Below are 22,541 nucleotides of genomic sequence, written 5' to 3'. Positions count from 1 at the left end.
CTATTGCCGTTGGTACAGAAATCTAAGACCCGATTGTTCCAACTTTGCGGTGAATTTACTTATCAAATAATCATACGTCTATCTTCATCTTACTTTTTAAGTAGATAAAGATAGGAACATGTTTATCTGATAGGTAAATTTACCAGGAAGTTGGAAGAAACGGTCTTAAATGTCGTTAGATAAAATGAGGACTAAAATGTGAGCTATTATTTAAAAAAAAGAATAAAAAAAGAGATGTGATGTATAAACTATGGCAATAATAAATTTAAGTACGTATCAATGTTTGCTTAATTTCTTTCTTATTAATCTTTGTCTAATTCTTGTCCCTGCGTGCAATTACTGATCACTCAGAGATCCTTTCGTCCATTCACCGATGCAGATTATAGCGTGCGGTACAATTTATTATTATACAAATTTTTATACATATTTTACCTCAACGATTTTCGTGTGATTTTTCCGCGTTCCGTTCATCGGAAGGGGAAATATATATCCTGAGGGACTACGCGATAGTCGATTTTTGCAATTGTGGATAGGAAATCGCGACTGTGTAAGAAAGGTGGAAAGAAAAAAAAAAAGCAGCGAGTGCTCGGGTTAACGACCATCCGATAAGATGCCGAGGAGTTCGACGGTCGATAGAATTGTGCATCGTAGCGCAATATAGGCTCGCACACCTGTGTATCCTCTTGCAATAATAAAAAAAATTTAAAAAAAAACAAAAAATAAAAAGACGAAGTAGTCGGAGTCTAATCTATAATACCAATCGCGGTCTTATAATCGCCTCTCTCAATTCTATTCCGGCTTATCAGTTTGGAGAGAGATCGATTTAGATAATTTCCTACCTATCAGATATTCAATCTGACACGTATCTTACTTCGTATTACTTTTGTAGTATTTAAATAAATAAGCACAAGTACCGAAGGCGCAGAAACTCTAAAATGTAACTCTTTCTTTTTCTCTCTCTTTTTTTTTTAATATACATATAATATACGTAATATAATTTTTTAAACTTTACCAACTTTTAATTAATTAATTTAACAAGAAGCAGAATTTTTGTACACATTTTTAAATTCAAATTCAAGAATTTGAATCGCGTTTTGATTGGCTGCTTCGAGCCGACACATAGGAGACTTTTTTTACCGACGAGTTCTCGCACGAATATCTCAGTAGACGACTGGCGGCCGGCTTGCGAGCAGCTCTGATTTGTAGTACCGTTTAACGTAAGTAATTTCGTAAGTATTTATGCAAACGTTTCCGTTTGCTGTATCTAATCACGGCCAGCTAAGGGTCGTAGTCACGTCGCGACCGCGAATCGTCGTCGGCGAGCTCGCGAAATCCGTGCATTCGCTTTCGAGACTCCCGAGGGAAATCTATTGTCCACCGCGAGGTCCTAATGGCGTCATTCCGGCCAATTAGTTTCTGCAAGAGCGAGCTCGATCTATTTCCGAATTGACGAGTGTAACGAAAATAGCGCGGATACAACTCGATCAAACTTCGCTATCGGTCAAACGAGTCTTCAAAGTCGACTTGAGCAATTATAATTAAAAGCCTCGTTCCGTACGCAAGTCTATTCGAATATCGAAATCGAAGAGCACGGGCAGAGCTCTCTCTTAACAGTCGGACTGAAACGGTGCGTTGCCGTCTGACAAAACCGGCACTCTACGTCGGTAATGCTGCAAATACGGATATTCCAGCGACGATATTGATCAGAGAATCTTCAACAATCGCGACCGAATCTAATCGACGTGCATTCGAGCGTAAGAAAAAATTCGCGATGCTGCTACAGGGTCTTGTTTCTGGCGACATAAAGTCAGTTGCTGAAAAGGCACGGAGGATTGCCATTTCGATAATTATCCAACCGGGATTTATTATAGACTGTCTCCGCGATTCGAATTTGCGCTTTGCGCGTTTTTCATCAATCGTGCTGTGCACCCTGAGGGAAAGATTTAGCATTTGTCGCGGCGACGACGGCTGAGGCATATTAAGAGATAGATATGGCATTTGCCGTCGACAACGGCAAATATCATATCCGCCTTCATAGTGTACATACTTCATTATAGATCGTTGTTTCAGGTTGAATTAAGGCGCGCCGCAGATTGGCGTCGCGCGCAAGCTGCCAGCGCCGCCATGTTTCGCCGGCCAATCGTGTTGGTCAGCCTGCGCCTCCACCGTGAACGCGGCGGCGGCAGTTGCGCAGGCACGCCGTCGCATTCGGATTACAACGATCGTGTTGCGCGACTCGCGCGCGCCAAGTTCGTCGCGCTCTTTGATGCGGGCTCGTCGACCCGGCCGAGTTTCCTTCGACTCGCGCGCGTGCCGGGTGTCGGGTGTGCGGGTGGAATGATTGATTCTCACTTGGCCGTACCGCGGAAACGTAGATTTCGTACAGCCCGAAAGTTCCGGCCGCGAACTCGCCGGTTTCAAAGACACCGTTAACCGCCATCTTGAGCACCGGCATCGTCGTGCTCGTTTCGCGTAAACGATTCCGCGAGTGTACCTTTTGTTCGGATCGCGAAGAAGACTGGCTCGTTCGTTGGGAACATCGTCGTCGTCGCACCAGTTTCAGCAAGTTTCTGGATCTCACGGACCGTCGGCGGGAACAATCGTCGCCGCGGTGCTCGCGCGATCTTCGCCGGCAGCCAAGGATTACAATGATCGCGAGGTGTCGGGAAGTCTTGCGCCTCGGGGAGAGCTCGTCGCTTGGTGGAAAAGGACAAAGCTGCGGAGGAGAGGATGCTTGAGGCACACGACGGCGCCGCGACGCTAACACAACGATCGGTGAGCGAGATTTATTCGAAAGATGCGGGTTCTTAATCGGAACGGCCGACACTTGATGCGAATATTTAATATTATTAATATCATTATTTTTTATGAACTTGTACGATTTTTATACCAATTGGGAAATTAATTTTCTTTGTGCCGAGCGAATAGTTTCCGATTAACGTAATCTGCATCATTACTTTGATATATGCATGTATAATTTATTCATCCGTGGATTTTTTTTTTTTACAATTTTATTTAATGATATTCTCAAGTGAATATGTTTTTGCAATATTTTTTTCGTGACTTTGAATTTATCTTAACGTTATATTTCGCGTCTTAAAACAGTAGATATTTAGCTGCGCATTTCGGGTCGTTGTCGATACTCGCCTGTTCCTTTCTTTCTTTTTTTTTTTTTTTTTTTTCTGCTGTCCGTTTCTCGGTAAGTAGTTGGACGATCGGACGAACATAAACAAGTCGCCTGACGCTGTTTTGCTAACGCTCGGATGTTTTTTAGCCGAAACGCTGCGTGGTTTGTTTACATTTTTTCTCGCGTCTCCTTGCCGGATAAAAACGTCTACAAAATCGTCGAAATACATTACCAAGTTCCAACTCTCATTTCAAATGTTCGAACTGCGAAATGTTCCTTAAACTTTTTCGATTTTAACTTTTAACTTTCGACCAATAAAATAATCGCACATTTATTTTACGCATAAAAACTGTTCATTAAATTGGAATTTTTTTTTCTTTTTTTTATTCTTTGATTTTTTTTTTCTTTCAATTATCGTTTAACGTCGTTGAATCGTTTGCGACAATTTACGGACCCGTGGATTCTCGATTTACTGATAAATTATCTTTTGTAACCAATATCGTATTTTACGAGAAGCAGATTGTGTGTTGATAATTTCGTCCATTAAATTCGATGTTTCCCCACGCATTGTTATGATACACATTAATATATTATACATATTAATATATGTGTCAGAACTCGAACAGCACGCATTATCTATCGCAAAACATTAATGCCCGTGCAAATATTATATGTATTTTGTATTTGCTGGTTTAACGATTGTATCCGTTTCATTGTAAACTTATCAGGCTGAGATTATTGTTCACAATCTGCTTCCGTTCGCTGGACAATTTATTGTTTAAGTATTAATTTAGTTCATTTTATTGTGCTTTTCGTTGCATTTGTTTGCACTTTTAATTTACGAAAAAAAAAAAAAAGTATTGCGTAAAGCTGTTTCACGAAGTACAATAATGAACCGCATTGGCGAATCGATATCGAGTTGATTTCTATTTTATTTATTTGTTTATTGCGCGGACCATTTGTGCACGCGCGCGAGTAATATGTATTTATAATGGGTCAAACGTATAATCGGCACTCGTTAATTTTCCATCGCTGCGAAAAAAAAATTCGTACGACCGGTCTTGTTAATTGGGAAAAAGGCGTTTGACCCTTGGCAAAAGTTCACCACCCTTCGGAACAATCAGTGGCTTCCGGCGTGTCGCGCCTGTCTGCTTATGAATCATTTTGATACTTCTGTATCAACGTTTTTATCCGCTTGTTTTACTTAATACACTCAGGCGATATATTTTTTTTTTTCTTCCCCATCGCATTATTCGTCATTGCTCGCGAAAAGCATGCACGCTGGCACGACCTATTCATAATCTTTCCGTTCTTTCTTAAATTGAATATTTTAATATTTCGTTATATTAACAATCTGGCTATCTCTAACATCGCGGATATATTTAGATAGTGTTTTTTTATTATTTAATTTAGAGATATATTTTATTTTATAAAATCAAAAGGTGCAATAGGAGTTGAATAATCTCTCCCTTTTTTTTAAATATTAATATATTAATTGACATTAATTAATAATTAATTAACGTAAATTTATACAATTTTTTTTTAAATAGATTTTGATAATAATTATTATAATAATTTGCGGAATATTTCGTATTAAAATTAAAACTACCTTAAAACAATTTTAACATTATTCGATTAATAGTATAGAATGCAAACGTCTTCTCGTTGCTTCCACTCTACTGAAAGCGATAGATAAAAGGGTTAAATTTAGGTTTCGCTATTCGCGAGAGTCAGTGTCGCGCCGATTGCCGTGACACCCCTCCGAAGGAGGCCTCCGCTTCCGGCGCGGCCTGCACCCACACGTCTTCGGCAGGATGAAAAAATCCGTCGCGCGGCTTATCTCGTAGCGTACTTTTATCTCGCGGGAAACGCTGGTCGTTGGCCCATACTCAGCCCCGTTGCTTTAACCGTCCGTCCATTCATCGTGCGCGCCGTGTTATACGTTGTTAATGATGAGCTTTTAAAACCCCCCTCTCCCCCCTTTGCCGATAGTACCGCCGAGCATTTCGGGTTCGACGCGCTTTATGTACATATTAATTAACCGATAACACCGAAACGGTTATCAAACGACTGCGGCGACGCAACCTCGCGTAATTCGTCTCCCCAAATGGGTCTCTTCATTCCGGGTTCACGCGATCTCATCCGGACCCCTCGCTCGAGTTTCGTAAATTTTACGCAAGTCCCCTCATTCTCGGATAATAAATTTTCTCCAGCCGGGAAATAAATTTCATCAATTTTACGACGAGATCTTTTTTTTTTTCACCCCTCGAGTACGTCATAACATTTTGATTAGCCAATTGGTTTCATCCCGATCAACGTAGCCGTAATTTAATTGTAACTAAATCACTTTGTTAATTATAACTTGATTACGGCGCATAACGCGATGGGGATCCGCCGCTCGCGGGCAAAGTGAAAAATATATTAAATGCCCGTAATAAACATCTACTAAAGTAACATTCGCGATGATAATCAAATAAAATAATGAAACGCGGTGTGATAAACAAATTGCACAACGCGGGGGAGATCAACGCGCGCGTATGAATTTTAATTGCAACGTAGACCGGAGCTATTATCTTACCTCGTAATATTCCACTTGTGGATTCTTCAAATTGAACGAGTTTTAAAATCCCGCGCGGGCGGAAAGGATTCAGTACATTTTTTAAAATATTTTTTTATACGCAATTCTCTCTTTTTTTTTACGCGCTTGTACATATACGCATACGGATGTTTAGCTAACAGGCATTTCCGGTGCATGTGTGTACACAAGTCACTTCTGTCGACCGTGTTCTAATTAACATGCGAGGGAATTAGTTTTGCCTTGTTGAATCGATTGCGGTCGAGAAGGGAGGGACGAGAACAGGGAAAAGGACAAGATGTCCTGCGAGTATCATTAAGGAAGGGTCAGGTGCGTTTGACAGCCGTTTGTTATCAAGCTCGCATACGCGCGCGGCTCTCGCAGTACTTGTACGTTCATGCAGTTACATACGCGCGCGTATACACAGGACAGAATTACGGAAAATGTCACGTATTGTATTAAGCTTACGCCCGTTTTTCGAACGTACGTGCTTTCGCATTTCCATTTATTTTTATCGGAATAACTTTTTTTTTTTGCGGACAACTTGTACCTCCCCCTTTTCCTCTTCCGGTTTTCTCGTGCCCGTAACACGATTGTTACCTTACTCGCCGCAAATAGCGCGACAAACATATATTTCCTTTCTTTTTCCTACGGCCGCGAAAAGAAAATCCAGCTATAAAATGCGGGATATTGTTCGACGTTAAAAACTGATTCGAGTGCTTGAAATTGGATTTAGGTACCGTAAGGTGGGGAAAAAATGTGGACGATAAATGGGAAGTAAAAATCAATGGATTAAAAGTTATAAGATAGAAATGAGGAAATTGATTTCAAATATATTTTAAATATACCGAGAACAGGAAAGCAAATTATTTAGGGTGAAGAACGGATTTTCAGAACGCATGTACGCGTACCGAATGGAGAATGATTGGAATAGGTCTGATAAAAGGCAAGAGTCTCTCGTACGTCTTCATTTACATTTACATTTTTCTTTCACGCCGGTCGATTTATCTTTTTTCCACACGTGCGGGCTAATGAATTTTCCGGGGACGTCATGCCGCGCGATCCCTTGCTCGGACGATGTGACGAATAATAGGTTCGGACTCACGGAGGGCAACGTAATTCCCGATTTGCATTTCCAGAGCCGTTCGTTTTAATAGAATCGATCCTAGGTCGTCCTGCGAGAGAACGTTGTTTGTCTTGTCAATTCAACAAATCGCTTTTACCATTTTCGAACGCGTCGCGCGACACCGAAACCCGCGGTGTCACCCCGGCACCCGGTTCGCCAACGCTCACGAATATGAACGCTTCCATTCCGAGGATGAATGAGAATGAATGAGTAGGCGGAGGTGCTCGGAGGCGACGAGAAGCGCGGATGTGTCGAAAAGAAAAATTTTCGTTTTTACAGTCTACAGTATTTTTGTCGTTAACATTTTTATAATTCCGGTACGCAGTTAAAGGGGTGGAAAAAAAAAAAAATATATGTACGTATATAACGAGAATGGAGTTCCGCGTAATTGATCGCATTTAGAATGAATGGGAATGAAGTAAGATTAAGAGAAGGATAAAATCTCAAAGGATGATCAGGGTTGAAGCGCGAGATCAAGAGATGAAAGCGACACGAATAAGCCCGCTTCATTACATTGCTCTCCGGATTCCGATATTTCTTCCGTCTCTCCTTGCTACCCCTTTAAATTACGTAGGAGAATCCTCTTCGCTGCACCTTCTAAAATCCCCGCGTCGGACAAAATTACTTTCGCGGCGAGCGGAGTACGGAAACTTCGAACTTATGTAAGTCATACGTTCCCTTTAGCGCGCCTGCCGGAAAGAGAGACCCGCGGAGTCGGTAGGGAAAAGATGGAAATTCCTTGGACAAGCGCCAAAATATATGTGAGAATTCTACGTTCCCCATTTCTTTTATTTGATTTCAATTAGTTTTAATGGAATTAATATTCAACCTAGGATTGCGAATCGATCATGAAAAGCGTACTGATATTTTTCCAGAGCCACGCTCAAAAAAAAAAAAAAAAAAAAAACTATTCAACTTTGCAGCACGGATGGGTTCTCTTTTACATAATTATGACAATTATGCGGGGTGCCCTAGATTCGTTGCTTTTTATCTCCCCTTTTTGGTTCGGATTCCTCGATGAATTTAATATTGCCTTCTATTTAATTTTTTCTTATCAAATACTCTCGGGCGCGTTCGAAGCTCAGATAATTAATATTTTGTTACGTATTTAATTTTATTGCCTACGTAATTTTCAATCTTCTTTATAGAACGTTGCGCATGTAAATTATGCAATATTACTTCGGCCTTGCGAGACCTGACATACTTTTTAAGGGACTTCAAATAGAAATGTGGTTTTGAAAATTTCATGTTTTCATTACCTCTATTGAATGTGTTCGTTAAATTAAACTTTGCAAGCACATGCATACTTTTATTATAATTAAATAGTTTTTTTTTCTTTTTTAATTCGCCGACAAGTTTACGATAGACGAGTAATATTAATTTAATACGAAATGAGACCTGGTTCTTTTTTTTATCCGTCGCTGCAAATATTGCTGCAACAATAAACACGGAATTATATCTGGAAGTAACAATATCGCAAATATAATATGAATAAATACAGATAAATAAATTATTATTAATTAAATGTAATTTAATAACGATAATAATAGAGCAGGCGTTTAAATAAATACATAATTACACGTCAAATCGTTATCAAATACGGACAAATTAATCTAAAAAGATCTTAGAAAATTATTATCAGCCCTCATTAATAATTGGTATTACTTTTTTTTACATTCTAAATAATTGTCTCATATCAATCTGATTATTTTCACATACGTCGAACGTAAAATACCGAAATTATCCAACTCTGGTAAATTTAAAGACGCGAAAAAAAAAAAATAGTTTACGTACCATGATCAGAGGGATCGTAACACGTCGATTTGCGCGTGTCGCAATCATATGTTCGGTTCAGCGATTTTATGCAGCGAGATATAAAGAGAAAGGAAGGCTGAGAAAAAGAGAGAGTGGAAAGAGAGAAAGGGAAGGAGAGAGAAAGAGAGAATAAAGGACAGATATAAGTACTATTTTGCTTCCTTCGGAAAAGGGTCTCTCTTTTCTCTCTTTCTCTTGCTCCTCTTTTTTTTTTTTCTTACGACTGCAAGTGAGACGAGGACGAATTCTCGTAGAGCGAGGGCAGTGGGAGGGGTGGAGGTATCACGGAGTGGGCCCTCGAAGAAGACGGGCGTCAGTCGCGCGGCACGCGGCGCGCTGTTCGCATGTGGGTGCTTCTCTCTCCGAAAGGGGTGCACGAGTGTGTATACGCGATCCTTTTGGGATTGACGCGATTGATCTCGCTGCCAGGAGCAGGAAATGTCATCCTCATCGGCGGCGGCGCGGAGATGATAGCGCGTACCGCAGCGATTGCAGCATTGTACGTTCTCAAGCTTTGTCTGACGATGAAACAGTTCCTCGGTGCAATAGCAATATTACCGCTTGCCAACGTACTGGATAATTAGTCTGATTTCGAGACGCGGTGGTTATCGCTGTACGTTTAGATCAGCGACGAACATGTTCGTGTTCGAGCAGATAATTTTGTTTTGTAAGGATAGAACCTCGAGTGTTGTTTTAAAAAATTTAGTTTTTTTTTTTAATTTTGTCAAGTGCATAAATTAATTTTTCGATTTTTTTAACGAGTTCTTTTTTTTTTATTATTATTAGAGAACGTAATTTAAAATTCTGGTAGAATAATTAAATGTGTAGAAATTTGCATGTAGAGCTTTGCATAATTATTTGCGTTGAAGAACTTTTTAAATTTTAAATAAAAATAGACATTTTCATAAAGGGATTATATGTGTAGCGGTAAATTTCGTGATCGAGAATAACGGTAATCTTTATATCGAGTCGAATAATGATGAGGGATACAAAAATAGTGCGCATATAAATGTGCGCATGTATAAACGCATGTCTAAACGCGTGGGAGAGGAGAAGGGAACGGAAACGAGGAACGATACATGCTGGATTTTTTTTTTCTTTTTTTTTTTTTTGGTGTATAACGGCGATGTGTGTGCGAGCGGAAGCGCACGATGCGGCGACGCTTGAATTTGGGATCAAACTTTTTTCAGACAGAGGACATGTTGCGAACTGTGCCATGTCACGTTTTAAAATTGCCAGCCAAAACCAAAGCTTAGCTTCCCCCAAATAAAAACAGTTTACCGATGACAAGAATTTAGTTCAAATCAATATTTGCAAAAAAAAAAAAGTAGGCAACGAAATTTTCAAACGCGAAATAGAATTTCTGTCAATGCGTAGTGAAGGAAAATTTATTAAAAAAAAAAAAGAAGAAAAAAATTTAATATAACACGAAAAATATATATGAAAATCTGTCTATAATTCTGTCAAGTATTTCTGAAACTATATTCGATTTTAAAGGCAAACAGATGTACACATTTTAATACAGAGAATCAATAATCATTGCAAATTAAACGAGCGCATCGGATTATTTAAATTTTAGAAACACAAACGGGAACTGTGAAGTCTTGCTCCGTAGTTAATTTTTAATTTGTTTAGTTATTTCCCTTTTAATAGAATTCCAATCTTAAACGTGATTCCAAAGCTACTTAGCGTAATTAATTAAAGACTCGGGTGGGGGGAGGGAGAGGGGAACGCGTGCAAACTTAATTATCGGTAAAATTATTTAAAGCTAGGTTTACAAAATCAGTTAATAAATAACGTTTAATTATTGAAACGTAATTAAGTTCTGAATGAGCAAATAGGTATTGCTAGGTATTACATTGATGCGCGACGTAAGTGGAAAAGAGAAACTTCCAAAGTCAAACGATAGAAATTCGTTATTAACAATAAGTCACGCTGCAACGCAACATTGTCTTCGATACAGTTTTGATACCTTACGAGTTCTACGCAGCGTGCCGGAGCGAGTCATCGATGTACCGATTTAGACGCGATTAGCATACGGAGTGAATTATTTGCGCTAGTCCGCGCTCCGGAAAACCCCCTGAGTGCCGGCCAGGTTGATTCATGCCGCAAGGTGCGCGCGATATATTTCACGGTCTAGGTTCAAGAAACGAGTACAACTTTAATGCAGGCAGATAGATGGCTCGGTTAGGAGAACTCGCGATCTATAATATACCACTGTACTACATAGCTTCGCGTATGTTCTCCCCGAAGTATGCTCTATCTTTCCCTTAAGAATGCAAATGTTTGATGATACGTAAAATATTATTTGAAAAATATATAATTTAATTTCAAACATAGAAACAGACGAATGAACGTAGATATCACGGGTATAAAAATGTAAGGAAACGTATATAACACCGCCTTCGTCTGATAAAAATGTTTTATAATTGCCTGATTGAAATAAGAAGAATAAATTGACGTAGGCAGTCGCGTGGAAGCTGCATAAAATTTCTATATTTGCCAAGTCCTTCAGATATAATTTCGATACACGTTTTGAAATATGATTGTCGAGCGGCATTGCAAAGCGTTGAATGCGAAGATAAGAGGGAAAGACCTTTATACGATTCAGAAAATATCCGCACGAGTGGGTAGTAGAAGCATCATGGCCGATTTTCTCTCTTTCTTTCTCTTATTCTTTCTTTTACTGACAGCGTTTTTCTTTTTCTCTCTTTTTTTCTTTTTTTTTTTTTTGAAAACAAGAAATTCTGGAACACGCGGTTTTAACTGCACAGATTTTTGCCTGGTTAGTCAGATACGAGAGCGAATTGAGAAGATGCGTTGGATCTACACGACGGTGTAATTTATTTGGTCAATAGATTACGAGAGCGAGCATTTAAAAACTTCCTTCGTGTGCGAAACTAAAAAGACGTTTAATATCTACCGATAATAGTGTTATGTGGCGTTGTGCATGTATGTACGTATAATGCGTTATCGCTGTTGTATTTCGTCTCGCGACTTCGCTGCTTTTTATCGTGTATTCTCGCTTAAACTTAGTTATAAGTAATTACACAAATGTTATTTGTTTCCACGAAATAATTCCCTCTTAATTAATTGCGCGGTTTTTTTTTTCTTAATCTACGTCAAAGTGAGCGTATCCCTGGAGTCAGTATATTAATTTGCTTCTTATTCTTTACGCGTAATCGATTTTATGCTAAAATATGATTGTTTTAATATTATTTTTTACTTTTTAAAATTTTATTCAAGTCAATAGGTTTAGTCGAATAAGCTGGTTTCTTTTTTTAAAATTATTTGGAATTGTCTTAAATAATTTGTGATTTTAAGTAAAATTGTTTAAGTGGGAATCTAGTTTTGACGATCGAAAGAGATTGCTCGAATAAAAATTGCTTTGATGCATCTTATCAGGGTCTTTGGCCGAGTTTCTTTCTTTTCTTGTCCTCGCGGTCTTCTATCTCTTATGTTTACCATGGAAAGAAAGAAAGAAAGAAAGACTCGCGTCAATGCCCTGATAAGAAGATTGCGCAGTCCATTCAATTGCGTTCTACCTGTCTTTAATGCAATTTAGAAAATCTATTTTACAGAAATTACCTTCAAAGTCCCGACTAAAGAATAATATTCGTATTCTCGAGCTCTTAAAATATTTGTGTTATTAATTTTAATATTCTCTAACTAGCCAATTAATTTTTAGTCTTTTTTTAAGAAAATAGGTCTTTTGTCTTTTTTTTTTAAATAGAATTGTACATTTTGTACAATCTTTATACTTAATCGGAAATATATTTAGAATTTTGCGGTTTCTCGCTAGATCGCGGAAGTGTTGAACGGTCTTGCTCAAGTCTGATCGCGTAGAACTTATTTATTTTGTCGGATAATCGAGTCGCGGAGAAAAATTGGTTAGAGACATAAGATGAAAATGGCGAACATGTCACAGACAGGGAAGGCAGGCAGTCGGTGAAGAATGCCGGCGATTATCGAGACATGACGACGAAACGAGGTCAGCCAGCTCGCGTTGGCACGTTCCCGGCGATAACGATCCTCTCGTTCTTTCGGCTCCGCGTGTGATCTTCTTCCGGTTTCCGGTCGCCATTCCAATCGGCTTTCCTTTATCTCACGTCCTCGTTCCCGGCATTTTTCTACTCATCGACGATCACGATCTTTTTCTGCTTTATTTCTTGATCCGGCTTGGCTTCGTCTTTTGCGTTTTCGCGTCCTTCGTAAGATAACTCGCGTGAACTTTCGCGCTTTAACACGTTAACGGCCTATTTATCGTATGTATATTATCGCGTGAATGAGAATCGTGCGTTACAATTCAGTAATCGATATAAATTTGTGTCGCGAGAATCCACGACGAATGTAATTTTGTAAAAAAAAGAAAAGAAAAAAAGAAAAAAAAAGGCAGTTTTATGAATTTTCTTAATTTCTTTGCATCTAGCATTAAATAATCAAAATTGTAAAATTTAAAGTTAAGATTAAATTTTAATTTGAACGTAAGCTAAGTAATCAGCCTAAAGTGCACTGGAATTAACCACGAAGGCACATTAAATGAAATGAACCAAACGAAATTCTCATCAAGCGTACGCGCAACTTTAATCCGAGGGAGAGATGTAATTATGTTCTTTAAACTAATTTGTTATTTATCTTAACGTTTTCTTAATATCCTCTTCAAGAGGGCTGCTCAGCTTATTCTCGAATGCATAGCGTGACAATGTCACAATTTTACTGTTCTCCAAAATATGTAAACGTGAAATTCCAAAACGTGGAACTCTTTCGTCATCGAAATCTAATTATATTTCTTTTATATTTATTGCTTCAATTGAAAATAATTTATCTTGCATCCGCAATTTAAATTATAACTTTCGAAATATCTCGTACATGCATTGCGACTTTGCGACATCGATTAACTTTCATGCATGCGTCACGGAATTTCTGATTCATATATAAATCCGTGATATTCTTTTTCGGATGACTCTCACTTGGCTGATATTCAAGCTTGATCTTCGTCTTTCTCTCCCGGTTCTTTTGATATTTTACAAAGATGACGAGAAATCTGGGCTCTTCGGGACCATTAAGTCTGGCAATCTCGTTTATCTACCGAATACAAAAGAGCACTGTTTCGCGCGAATCGTCCAATAGTTCTTCTGGAACCGTACTCGGAACTAAAAGGTCCGATGAAGTTTGCATATTTTTTTGGCCCCCACATCCCTTCAGACAGTTTCCATTGAGGCTGAATCTCGATTCGTACCCCGAGATTCTTTTTATTTTCTCTTCATCGTGTAACAATGATACTATCTCTATAATGCCTCGCGTTTAACATTTATCCCATCTTTTAATCAAATCCGATCCTATGGTTTCCATAAAATTTTAATTCGGGATCTTATTACCGTGCTATTTAAGTCAGTAAATTTTGTAGGTAAATTAGTAGGTCCTCTCGGACTTTATTCCTCCAAGTTATATACGGGATTTAATTTACCGAACGAGAAGCGCTTTGCGGAAAACTTTAAATTAATATCATAAACACGCGGACGGATTATTTAGAATAAAAAAAGTTAAAGAGTTAAGTAAATTATGGTTACAAGCGTAATATTGTAATGAAAGTGATCCGCAATAATTTTCTTTATAATTTTTGTTATCAGGTCGGCGGATGGCAGCCGCTGGCAGGCCCGAATTTGGAGGAAAGTACGAAGCCGCGAATCGTTGCCACCGTCATCATCGCCGCGGGCGGCACAAGACTAATAAGTTGACAAAAGTTGGTCGATTCGCGAAAAGGAAAAAGCATTTATTAATTATCATAATTGCGGCTAGCTGACACGTACGAAGCGGAAGACACAGCAGAAGTGGGGAAAAAAAGAGAGGAAAAAAAAAAAAGGAAGGCAGAAGAAGCACTCGCCGGTGGAAGGGAACGACCGTATAGTGAGGGGGAAAAACCGCTAAAGTCGTCATTGAAGACGTGGACGTTAAACATAAACGATGTTCAGTCACGCGAGCATCCTAATCGTCGATCCGGCATTCTAATCGCGAAACCTAATCATTTATCGATGAACACTGGTCTGGCGGGCAATCATTCGAGAAAACACGAATATATCGATCGCGACGGGTCGTTTCGCCGTCGTGAATTATTTTGCAAGTCCTTTGAGCGGATTACGCGGCGCGGCGTCTATTATTGAAACATAATTTGGCTCGTGTGCAATCGACAAGTAACCGTAGCGATATGTGCGTACACTCGAGAAGATACGATCAACGGATATTAATATTCTAGATAATTGGCACTTTGTGAACATTTCGAGGAGATCAGGATCTAACGATTCCTGTACGACTGAGATATTATTTGGTGAGACTTTTTACTCGAATTACGCCGCGCTTCAACCGTCTCGAAGAGACTTCGATTCGTTCCGTGGATTCTTTAATTCGATCGCGTCGACATTTTGTGAAAATCACGAAGGGAAAAAATTATATATATAAAATCTGATAGATCGACGAATTGAAACTCGATCTTTTCTGCTACGTGCGCCTTGGCTACCTCCAGGAAACTCGACATCGCCGGCGGAATTCTTATCTTCGTACGAATATTCCACGAATTTTCCGAAGGGATTTGAAGAGATGTCGATAGCCGATAGCGGTGTGTGATCCCGGGGGGGAAGTTCGACTTCGATATAGTGCGGTTTATCGTTATTGAGTTTGCGTGAAACTTTTCCGCGATCATAGAGAGTACCGGTCTCTCTCGCGAGTGTAGCAAATCGTGTTGGTGATCTTCGAGAAGCTGGACAGATGTGCTTCGTCGTGAAGATGATACGCCACGTAGCCGTCGCCGTCTTTCTCGCTGTGCTCGTCAACGGAGCGCCGGGATCTTCGATCATTTACGCGGACGACAAAGTGGTGAGTGGATATTTTATTATTATCATCTACATTGAGAGGAGAAAGAAAGAAAGAAAGGAGATGTGATGGACAAGATGTGTCTTTACCGCCCGGCGATGCACGTGTGATAATATTTAATAACGTTGTTCTTTATGTATTTCACGTATACTATTACAGTTCCCCGACAAAATCGCAGCGTTATCGGTAAACAGGACTATCATCGCCTTATAATAAATAACTCGAAATATATTTCGCGAAAAAAAATATCAAAAGTCACAAAGATTTTTCATTATGAAATAAAAAGAGAACTGAATTAATACAATTCCAAGTTGAATTATAATCGTGCTCGAGCTTCAGAGAAGTTACGTAAATTACATTAAGCAGTTTAAAAAGAAGAGGGAGAGAGAGAGACTGGAAAAACTACTATCCTCTCCGCTTTTGTAAAAAAAAAAAAAAAAAAATTGCGCGGTATTAAGACCTTAAAGTATCACAGGGTGCAATTAATTCTCGCTACTTTTGCGGACCTGTGTTAACTTGCCGCGACATTGTAAGTCCTGCTGCGTAGTCCTTTGCTCCGGCGCAAAAATTCTCGACGTAATGAATTCTCTCTATTGGCCGGTTGCGCGACTGTAAATTCATACGTTTCTCGCTTCTCGTGTACAGCCAAATGGAATTTGATAATTAACGGGGATAATTGTCACGAACACAGGTGCAGACGATCACGTACATTCAACGAGAAACATCAATCAAGTTAACAAATCTACGACTTTCATTAGTAATATGTGAAGCGAATCCTTGAAAATATATCTCTTTTTTTCCTTTTTTTTTTTCTTTTTTTTTTTTGCAAAATGGAGACTATAAAGTTGTTACGTAGCCAGTTTGTTGCTACCCTCGTTCTTTTACCAGTCATTAATAACGCAATAAAGCCGTGCACGAAACCAACGGAAAAAGTTAATGCCGCGGAACGCAATGTACGCACAGTATCATTAATTCCACCGCGACTACATTTAGTAACTAAAAATCTTATCTCCTCGCGCTACCGACGCGGCTCTTTTTTATATTTGATTAACAAATTTATTATATTCTATTATTTAAAAACTGTCCTGAAATTAAAGAGAATTACTAATTAAACGTACAGCCCGCTTGGGTCAAATTCACAGAAAAAAAATTATTGTATTTTATGTTAAAATTAACTTTATACTTTTATGCTTTGTATTAGAAAAGAATTTTGTTTTTTTCGCTATATAGACTCAAACAGATAAACGTAATTTTTTAACAAGACTCGACGATAAACCATTTCCCTCGTGCAAGAATAAAAATAATAACTCGATTAACGTTACGATGTTATGATTTCAATAAAAAAAAGTACAAGTTCTCGTAGTAGATTGAATGTAAAAAAATGTTTATGGAAAATACGTGCACGTTGTAGATTTTTCTCTTAACGTCTCGTAACGCGTTTGTTTTTGAGAATGTTAGTTGAGAAAATGCATTTCCGCTATTGGATACGTTATACATTTGGTGCATTTCCGACGAACACAGTACATGATACGTTTATTATGTCTTCAATTGTTTCTATATAACTTTTCGAGATATCTCGTAAGGATATTTCTGTATATCGTCTAGTAGTTGCTGCCGCGGTTAAAGTGTCTGATTTTGTATCTCCTTTTCTTTCTCTCTTTCTCCCTCTCTTTTTTTTTTATTTATTATAATACCTTGATTGACTATGACATTAATTCAATTTAATATGTGAAATAATTTGCCACGTTACGGACGTAATCGGATTCATTACGCCCGCCCGAGTCGTGTTTGCTAAATGGGATGATTTTAAAAGTATTCCGGATACTCAGGCGTAATTTAAGTGCATAGCAAAACAAACTTTTCTAGAGCGCGCGTCCCGTCATCGATCAGCATCCGCGAATCTAATTTTTTTGAAAGCTATTTGTCGGCCTTCGCAACTTGATACAGTCAGAGACTCGTATGTAGTTTCGCGTCAGGAAGGAAAAGAGACGAGACCGTATCGAGAGCGCTATCGGGAATAATTCCGACCTTCCTTTCCGATCGTGGAAACAGGGTGTATCTTTTGCCGCTGCAGCTCGGGCGGAAGGAAAAAGGAAAGGATAAAAAGAGTATATTTCTATTCGGCTGATTCGCTCGACAAATCGTGTTGCTTTTGCATTCACTTACTGCATTTCGTTTGCATTCTCCGGCAGGAGCGGTAAGATAAAATGCATTTCTACTAACGCTCGCGCGTCGCAAATTCTTTCTTTTCCGCGACGCATTTTCACTACCCCCCGCGAGTCGATGCTATCGAAATGACGAAACAGATCCGGGTCCCCACGGCCACCGTGAAATTTTCGGAGCGGAACTTTCGGGATTTGCTTTCGCAGCAAATTCCATTGGGAAAGAAATGTAACTTAAACAGAGATTTTCCTTTGTTTCCTCGAACGATTGAGCGTTTTGTTACAAGAATAGCCTTTAAATCTAAGTTCGAAATTCTCGTCGGATTTATCGTATAGAGATTCAGGTGTACCCAAGTAATTTATTGATATTCCAATTTTCTTTTAAATTTACTTCCGATTTCTTATTTATTTTTGCTACTTTATTTCTTCAACTGATTTAATATTATTCGTGATTTAACGTTTGGCGCATATATTTTAATTTACCGGTTTAAAGAACAATACTTAAAAATTATAATCTTTTGAAATCTCTTAATTAATATACGCATCAGAGTTTTGAGTTACGGCCGTATGAGTTACGGCCTCCGTTTGTTCGCACTTTATTAAGAGCAATGCTCGTCGCCATTCGGATGCACGCGGCGTTTCATTTTCCGTTGCGTTTCTGCTCTCTCCCGGCGACACACATTAACTTTCCTATTATCCTTAGAATTTCCATGTAGAATTTCCTTTTAGCCGTGCCCATATATTAATTTCCACTGTCGAGGTCACCGTTTATTATACGTTTTGTGGAACGTCAGTTTGCTTCTCTATTTCATCCTCTCTTTCGCAATTGCAAGCGCTGCAGTTAGAATGCAGTTAGAACACAGAGACCGCGGCCGCTGTCGTTTTGTTTTTCTACCGCCCGGCCGCGACGAAATCCGCTTGACAAAATGATCAATCGCGTGGTTATTCAACAGTCGGGATTATATTTAATCCTTGACGTTTAAATTGCAACGTTTTGTATCGCGCCGACGTACACGTTTAGCATGAACAATTAACGAAGTTATTTGTAACAGCCTAACTACTTAATTATACTATTTTAATTTTTTTACTTTTTATTTTACTAATTATGTTTTACATTTTTTAACTACATTTTAAACGCGAAAAATTAAAAGTTCTAATTTTGCCACAGAAATTTTAATGAACGGTATAAAAATTTTTGTTTTTTTGTTCCTCCCTAAATTAGTTCAAATTTTAACTGTTTAAAAAAATTAAGAACTTACTTTTTTTCGCGAAGCACATCGACGATCGTCAAGTTTAATTTAAACAAACGGCATAAACTTTTCAATATTTCGACAGCTAAAAACCGCCGGGTCTTTTCTCAACTTGATTCGCGATGCAGCTTCGCTCGCAAGAAGCATCCGACTACGTTTCGCGAGACGCATTCACATCCGTCAGTTAGTTTCCTCGGAGGCTTCTGCGGAAACTTCTTCGGACCGTGGATGAATGTGAATGGAAGTCGGAATTAACCGTCGGGCATAACTTGCGCGCGAATAATTACGGAAAGTTCGCGAAATGTACGCGATTTGTAGATTTACTTACGCAAACACCATAATCACGCGTGTACCTTCGTCGACGATCGGCAAACATAAATATGCAAACGAGGGAATGATGAGTAAATCCGGCGCTGAGATTGCAGAGAATCTCCGTGTGCATCGCGCTATACAGAACCGAGCTTAACGGTGGTAATGCAGATTTTCCCTCCCTTACTCTTTACGAAATATTAAGAACTCCGACGCAATCTCTGATTCGATCATACCTTAAGAATATTAAAATAAAAAGTATTTAGAATTCTTGTAATGTACGACTCTAAGATTACAACCCCAATCTAAGTTGAATGATTAATCCGAACCTGCATTAAACTTATTTTTTCCAGAAGACAATTTTTAAAAATAATTCAGTTAGTTTCCTTAAAAAAATGCGTTTATTTTATTTAACTTTATTATTTAACTAACACTTTGGCATCATCTGGATATATATAATATATATTTTTTTTTTTTTTTATATATTTCGTTAAAATTTTAACCGAACTCTCTCTCATTCGAATAATTCACATATTTATTTGACGTAAAGTCGGTAAAAGGGAGAAATTCAGATCTCGTTCATTATCTAACAGGTAAAGATTTCAGCGTTTGAGCCTCGCGTATCACGCGACTTGTGCTTCACGGAGACGTGCTCGGAATTAGCAAACGACTCCCTCGTTTCGCCTCGTTATTGTACGTTTCGTGCGTGCGTACGTGCGTCGTGGGTGACTACCGCCCTGTTTCTATTCGTGCTATATCGCTCGTCTACGTACCTCTATATGTCGTGCAGACACGAGGTGGATGACTAAGAGCCGCTGACGGTCGATCCCGAAAGTCGCTTTAGCTTATCGACTACAACACGCGTGTGCTGCACGCGTATACTCGAAGCGTCGCGACGCCTGCGCCTCGTATCTTCCTTCCCTCCCCCTGCGAGCGAACATGAAAACCATTTCCAGTCGCCTGTTCTCGTGCGTCTACCTCCGCGAGAATTCACCCTCGTTTCGAGGGATGTTTCGAGGGTGATACGGAGCATCGATAATACCCATGAAAACGTACGCGCGTCTAATTCACCCCGACGGTTATCCGCGCGATATTTTATTAACGCGCCTTTAAATCAGTTTGTATTTAACGTTAACTCTGCACGGTGAGAATGCTCTCCGAGCTCGTGGATCATACTTGCACTATTCATTTAGCACTAAATATCCTTATTTCCGACTCTCGGCTCACATTTACGTATAAACGCGATCTTCGTGTTTGGATAACTAAATTTCCGGCGCAATAGTCATTTGTAAACGTACGGTATATGTTCAAACTCATCTCTGCCTGCAAATGGCATAATTATTAAATGAATGGCACACTTGATAAGATATTTGTACAATGTTGTAGTTAACTGTACGGTATTATGCCAATAATTAATTTCTATTCCGATTAGAATTAATTTTTAACGATTTATTTTTATTCCGTAATTTAGACAATTTATTTTACTTGAATAAATGTTAATAGTTGGTCTAATTATTATATATATATTTTTTTTTTGAACTAAAAATGTTACTAGGTTTTTTTTTTTTATTAATTTAGGCGACAATTAAAATATATTATGATTGACGGTTAGAGATGTATAATAAGATTATCATTGTTTTAATATTTTGAGGGTTATTATCGAGGGAAATCGCGATTGAGCTAAGGCTATGATTGAATATACACAAGATTTCTGAGGCGCGATATCGGGGAGGATTAATCGATGATTTTGTCGCCATTAATCATGCTGAAAGCATTTTCGTACCGTGGAAGAGGATGACATTTCTCTTACCCCTAGCGTTCAAATTATTAGAGACCCTTCATCGTAGCAACGTATAGTTAACGAGGTATAGGTTTCTCCTAAAATTGCTGGAAAAACATCGCATTTTGCATAAATATAAAAATTCGCAATTTATCGCAAATTAAATCTTGTCGATAAATATTTTTAACAAAATCGAAGTACATTTTTATTCCCTCGAGAAGACTTAAACGCAATTCGCGGCATATAATTTATAAGCTATAATAAAAGTTATATTTTTACTTAAACGCTGCATTTTGTAATGCGCTGCTTTTTTATTTGATCGTTACGTCTAGTTATATTGTTATTTTTGAGAGAGAATATCGCTAAATTAGTTTAACGTTCTGATGATTAAAAGCGTTCGAGTAATTGAAGAAAGCTGAATCAAATAATGATTAAAGCGCACAGTAAAAGATACCGTATTACGTGTATAAACCATTTTAATATTTAACTTGGATTAATATTCCAGCGCAATTATAGTAGCATTGCAGTAGAACATATTACCCGTATCATAATGCGTATATACCCCACGGTGCGTGTGTTAATACATTTTACCGTTTTTAAATATACCTATTGGCTTCGTTGCGGTGTTTGCTACCTATCTGCGTCACCGCGAATAAAGAAAAAGCACGTTCTCAATGATATATGACATTTCTACTTTCAAGATATCGACTGTTCCAATTCCGCGATATTGACATATTGCTACTCTTCAGCGAATCTTTTTTTTTTTTTTTTTTTTTTTCCTTCCCTTTTTTTCTCTCTTTTTGGGTCTAAGCCACGTCGTCGGCTTCGTCGCTCTCGAGCGTGTACTTTATCAAACGCTGGGGGCCTTCGGTCTTACTTCGAAACGATTAAGCCGGGCATTTATATGCGATCGAGGTCGTTAACTGCAGGAAGCGCCGGTCAGCGCGTATGTACGCAGACCTTTTTGCGTACGTGTGCGTATATCGCGTCGTGTACGCGCGTATGAGTGCGTGCGGCGCATATCGCTACGTCTCGTCGCGGGTCGTCGATGATATTTAATCATAATCACTCGTCGAAGGGTCTCGACTTCGGCTTCGCGGAAAAAGGGAAAAAAAGTTAGCGCCATTAACGCCCACGCGTATTGCACTCACGCACGTCTAGACGCCAATCAAGAGTGCACGTGTACGCGTGTATGTGTGCTCCGTTCACTCGCTCGATTCTCAGGCGAAGAGAGGAAAAAAAAAAAATATAAAAAAAGAAGTTCCGCAGCTGATACACGCTGCGAACGATTCAACGTACAACGCGACGACGAGTTTGTCACGACGAACCTTTGCCAGGGTACTGTTACGGAGCTGACTGTCTATTTAATTGCCGCGGCATTTAATTAACTTTCCATGTGGATTCATGCTTCAAATAATATCTGTTATTTTTCCTCGCGGTTCAGTTTTTCCAGAGTTATTTCAAAACTACGATTTATTTTGCTTCGGTCCTTTTGGTCAAGATGAAAATTTTTCTGGAATAGACTCGCGA

General features: G+C 38.8%; 1 protein-coding gene across 2 annotated transcripts in view; it reads left to right on the top strand.

The window, feature by feature from the left end:
* Positions 1 to 2,308: 2,308 nt before the first annotated feature.
* The window catches only part of Mmp2 (Matrix metalloproteinase 2), a 141,289-nt gene continuing 121,056 nt past the window's right edge, over positions 2,309 to 22,541 (top strand). The window contains exons 1-2 of one of the 2 annotated variants that reach the window (XM_070671353.1): positions 2,309 to 2,775; positions 14,274 to 15,513. In XM_070671353.1, the coding sequence (XP_070527454.1) occupies positions 15,406 to 15,513 (108 nt within the window). In that variant the 5' untranslated portion in view covers positions 2,309 to 2,775; positions 14,274 to 15,405. Of the gene's footprint in view, positions 2,776 to 8,939; positions 9,143 to 14,273; positions 15,514 to 22,541 lie in introns of those variants that run through there. The other variant, XM_070671354.1, reaches the window with a different exon arrangement.

Source organism: Cardiocondyla obscurior, linkage group LG23 (assembly GCF_019399895.1).
Source record: "Cardiocondyla obscurior isolate alpha-2009 linkage group LG23, Cobs3.1, whole genome shotgun sequence".
NCBI classification, from domain to species: domain Eukaryota; kingdom Metazoa; phylum Arthropoda; class Insecta; order Hymenoptera; family Formicidae; genus Cardiocondyla; species Cardiocondyla obscurior.
The sequence above is the reverse complement of the archived record's forward strand: the minus strand, read 5'-3'. Positions and strand labels throughout refer to the sequence as shown.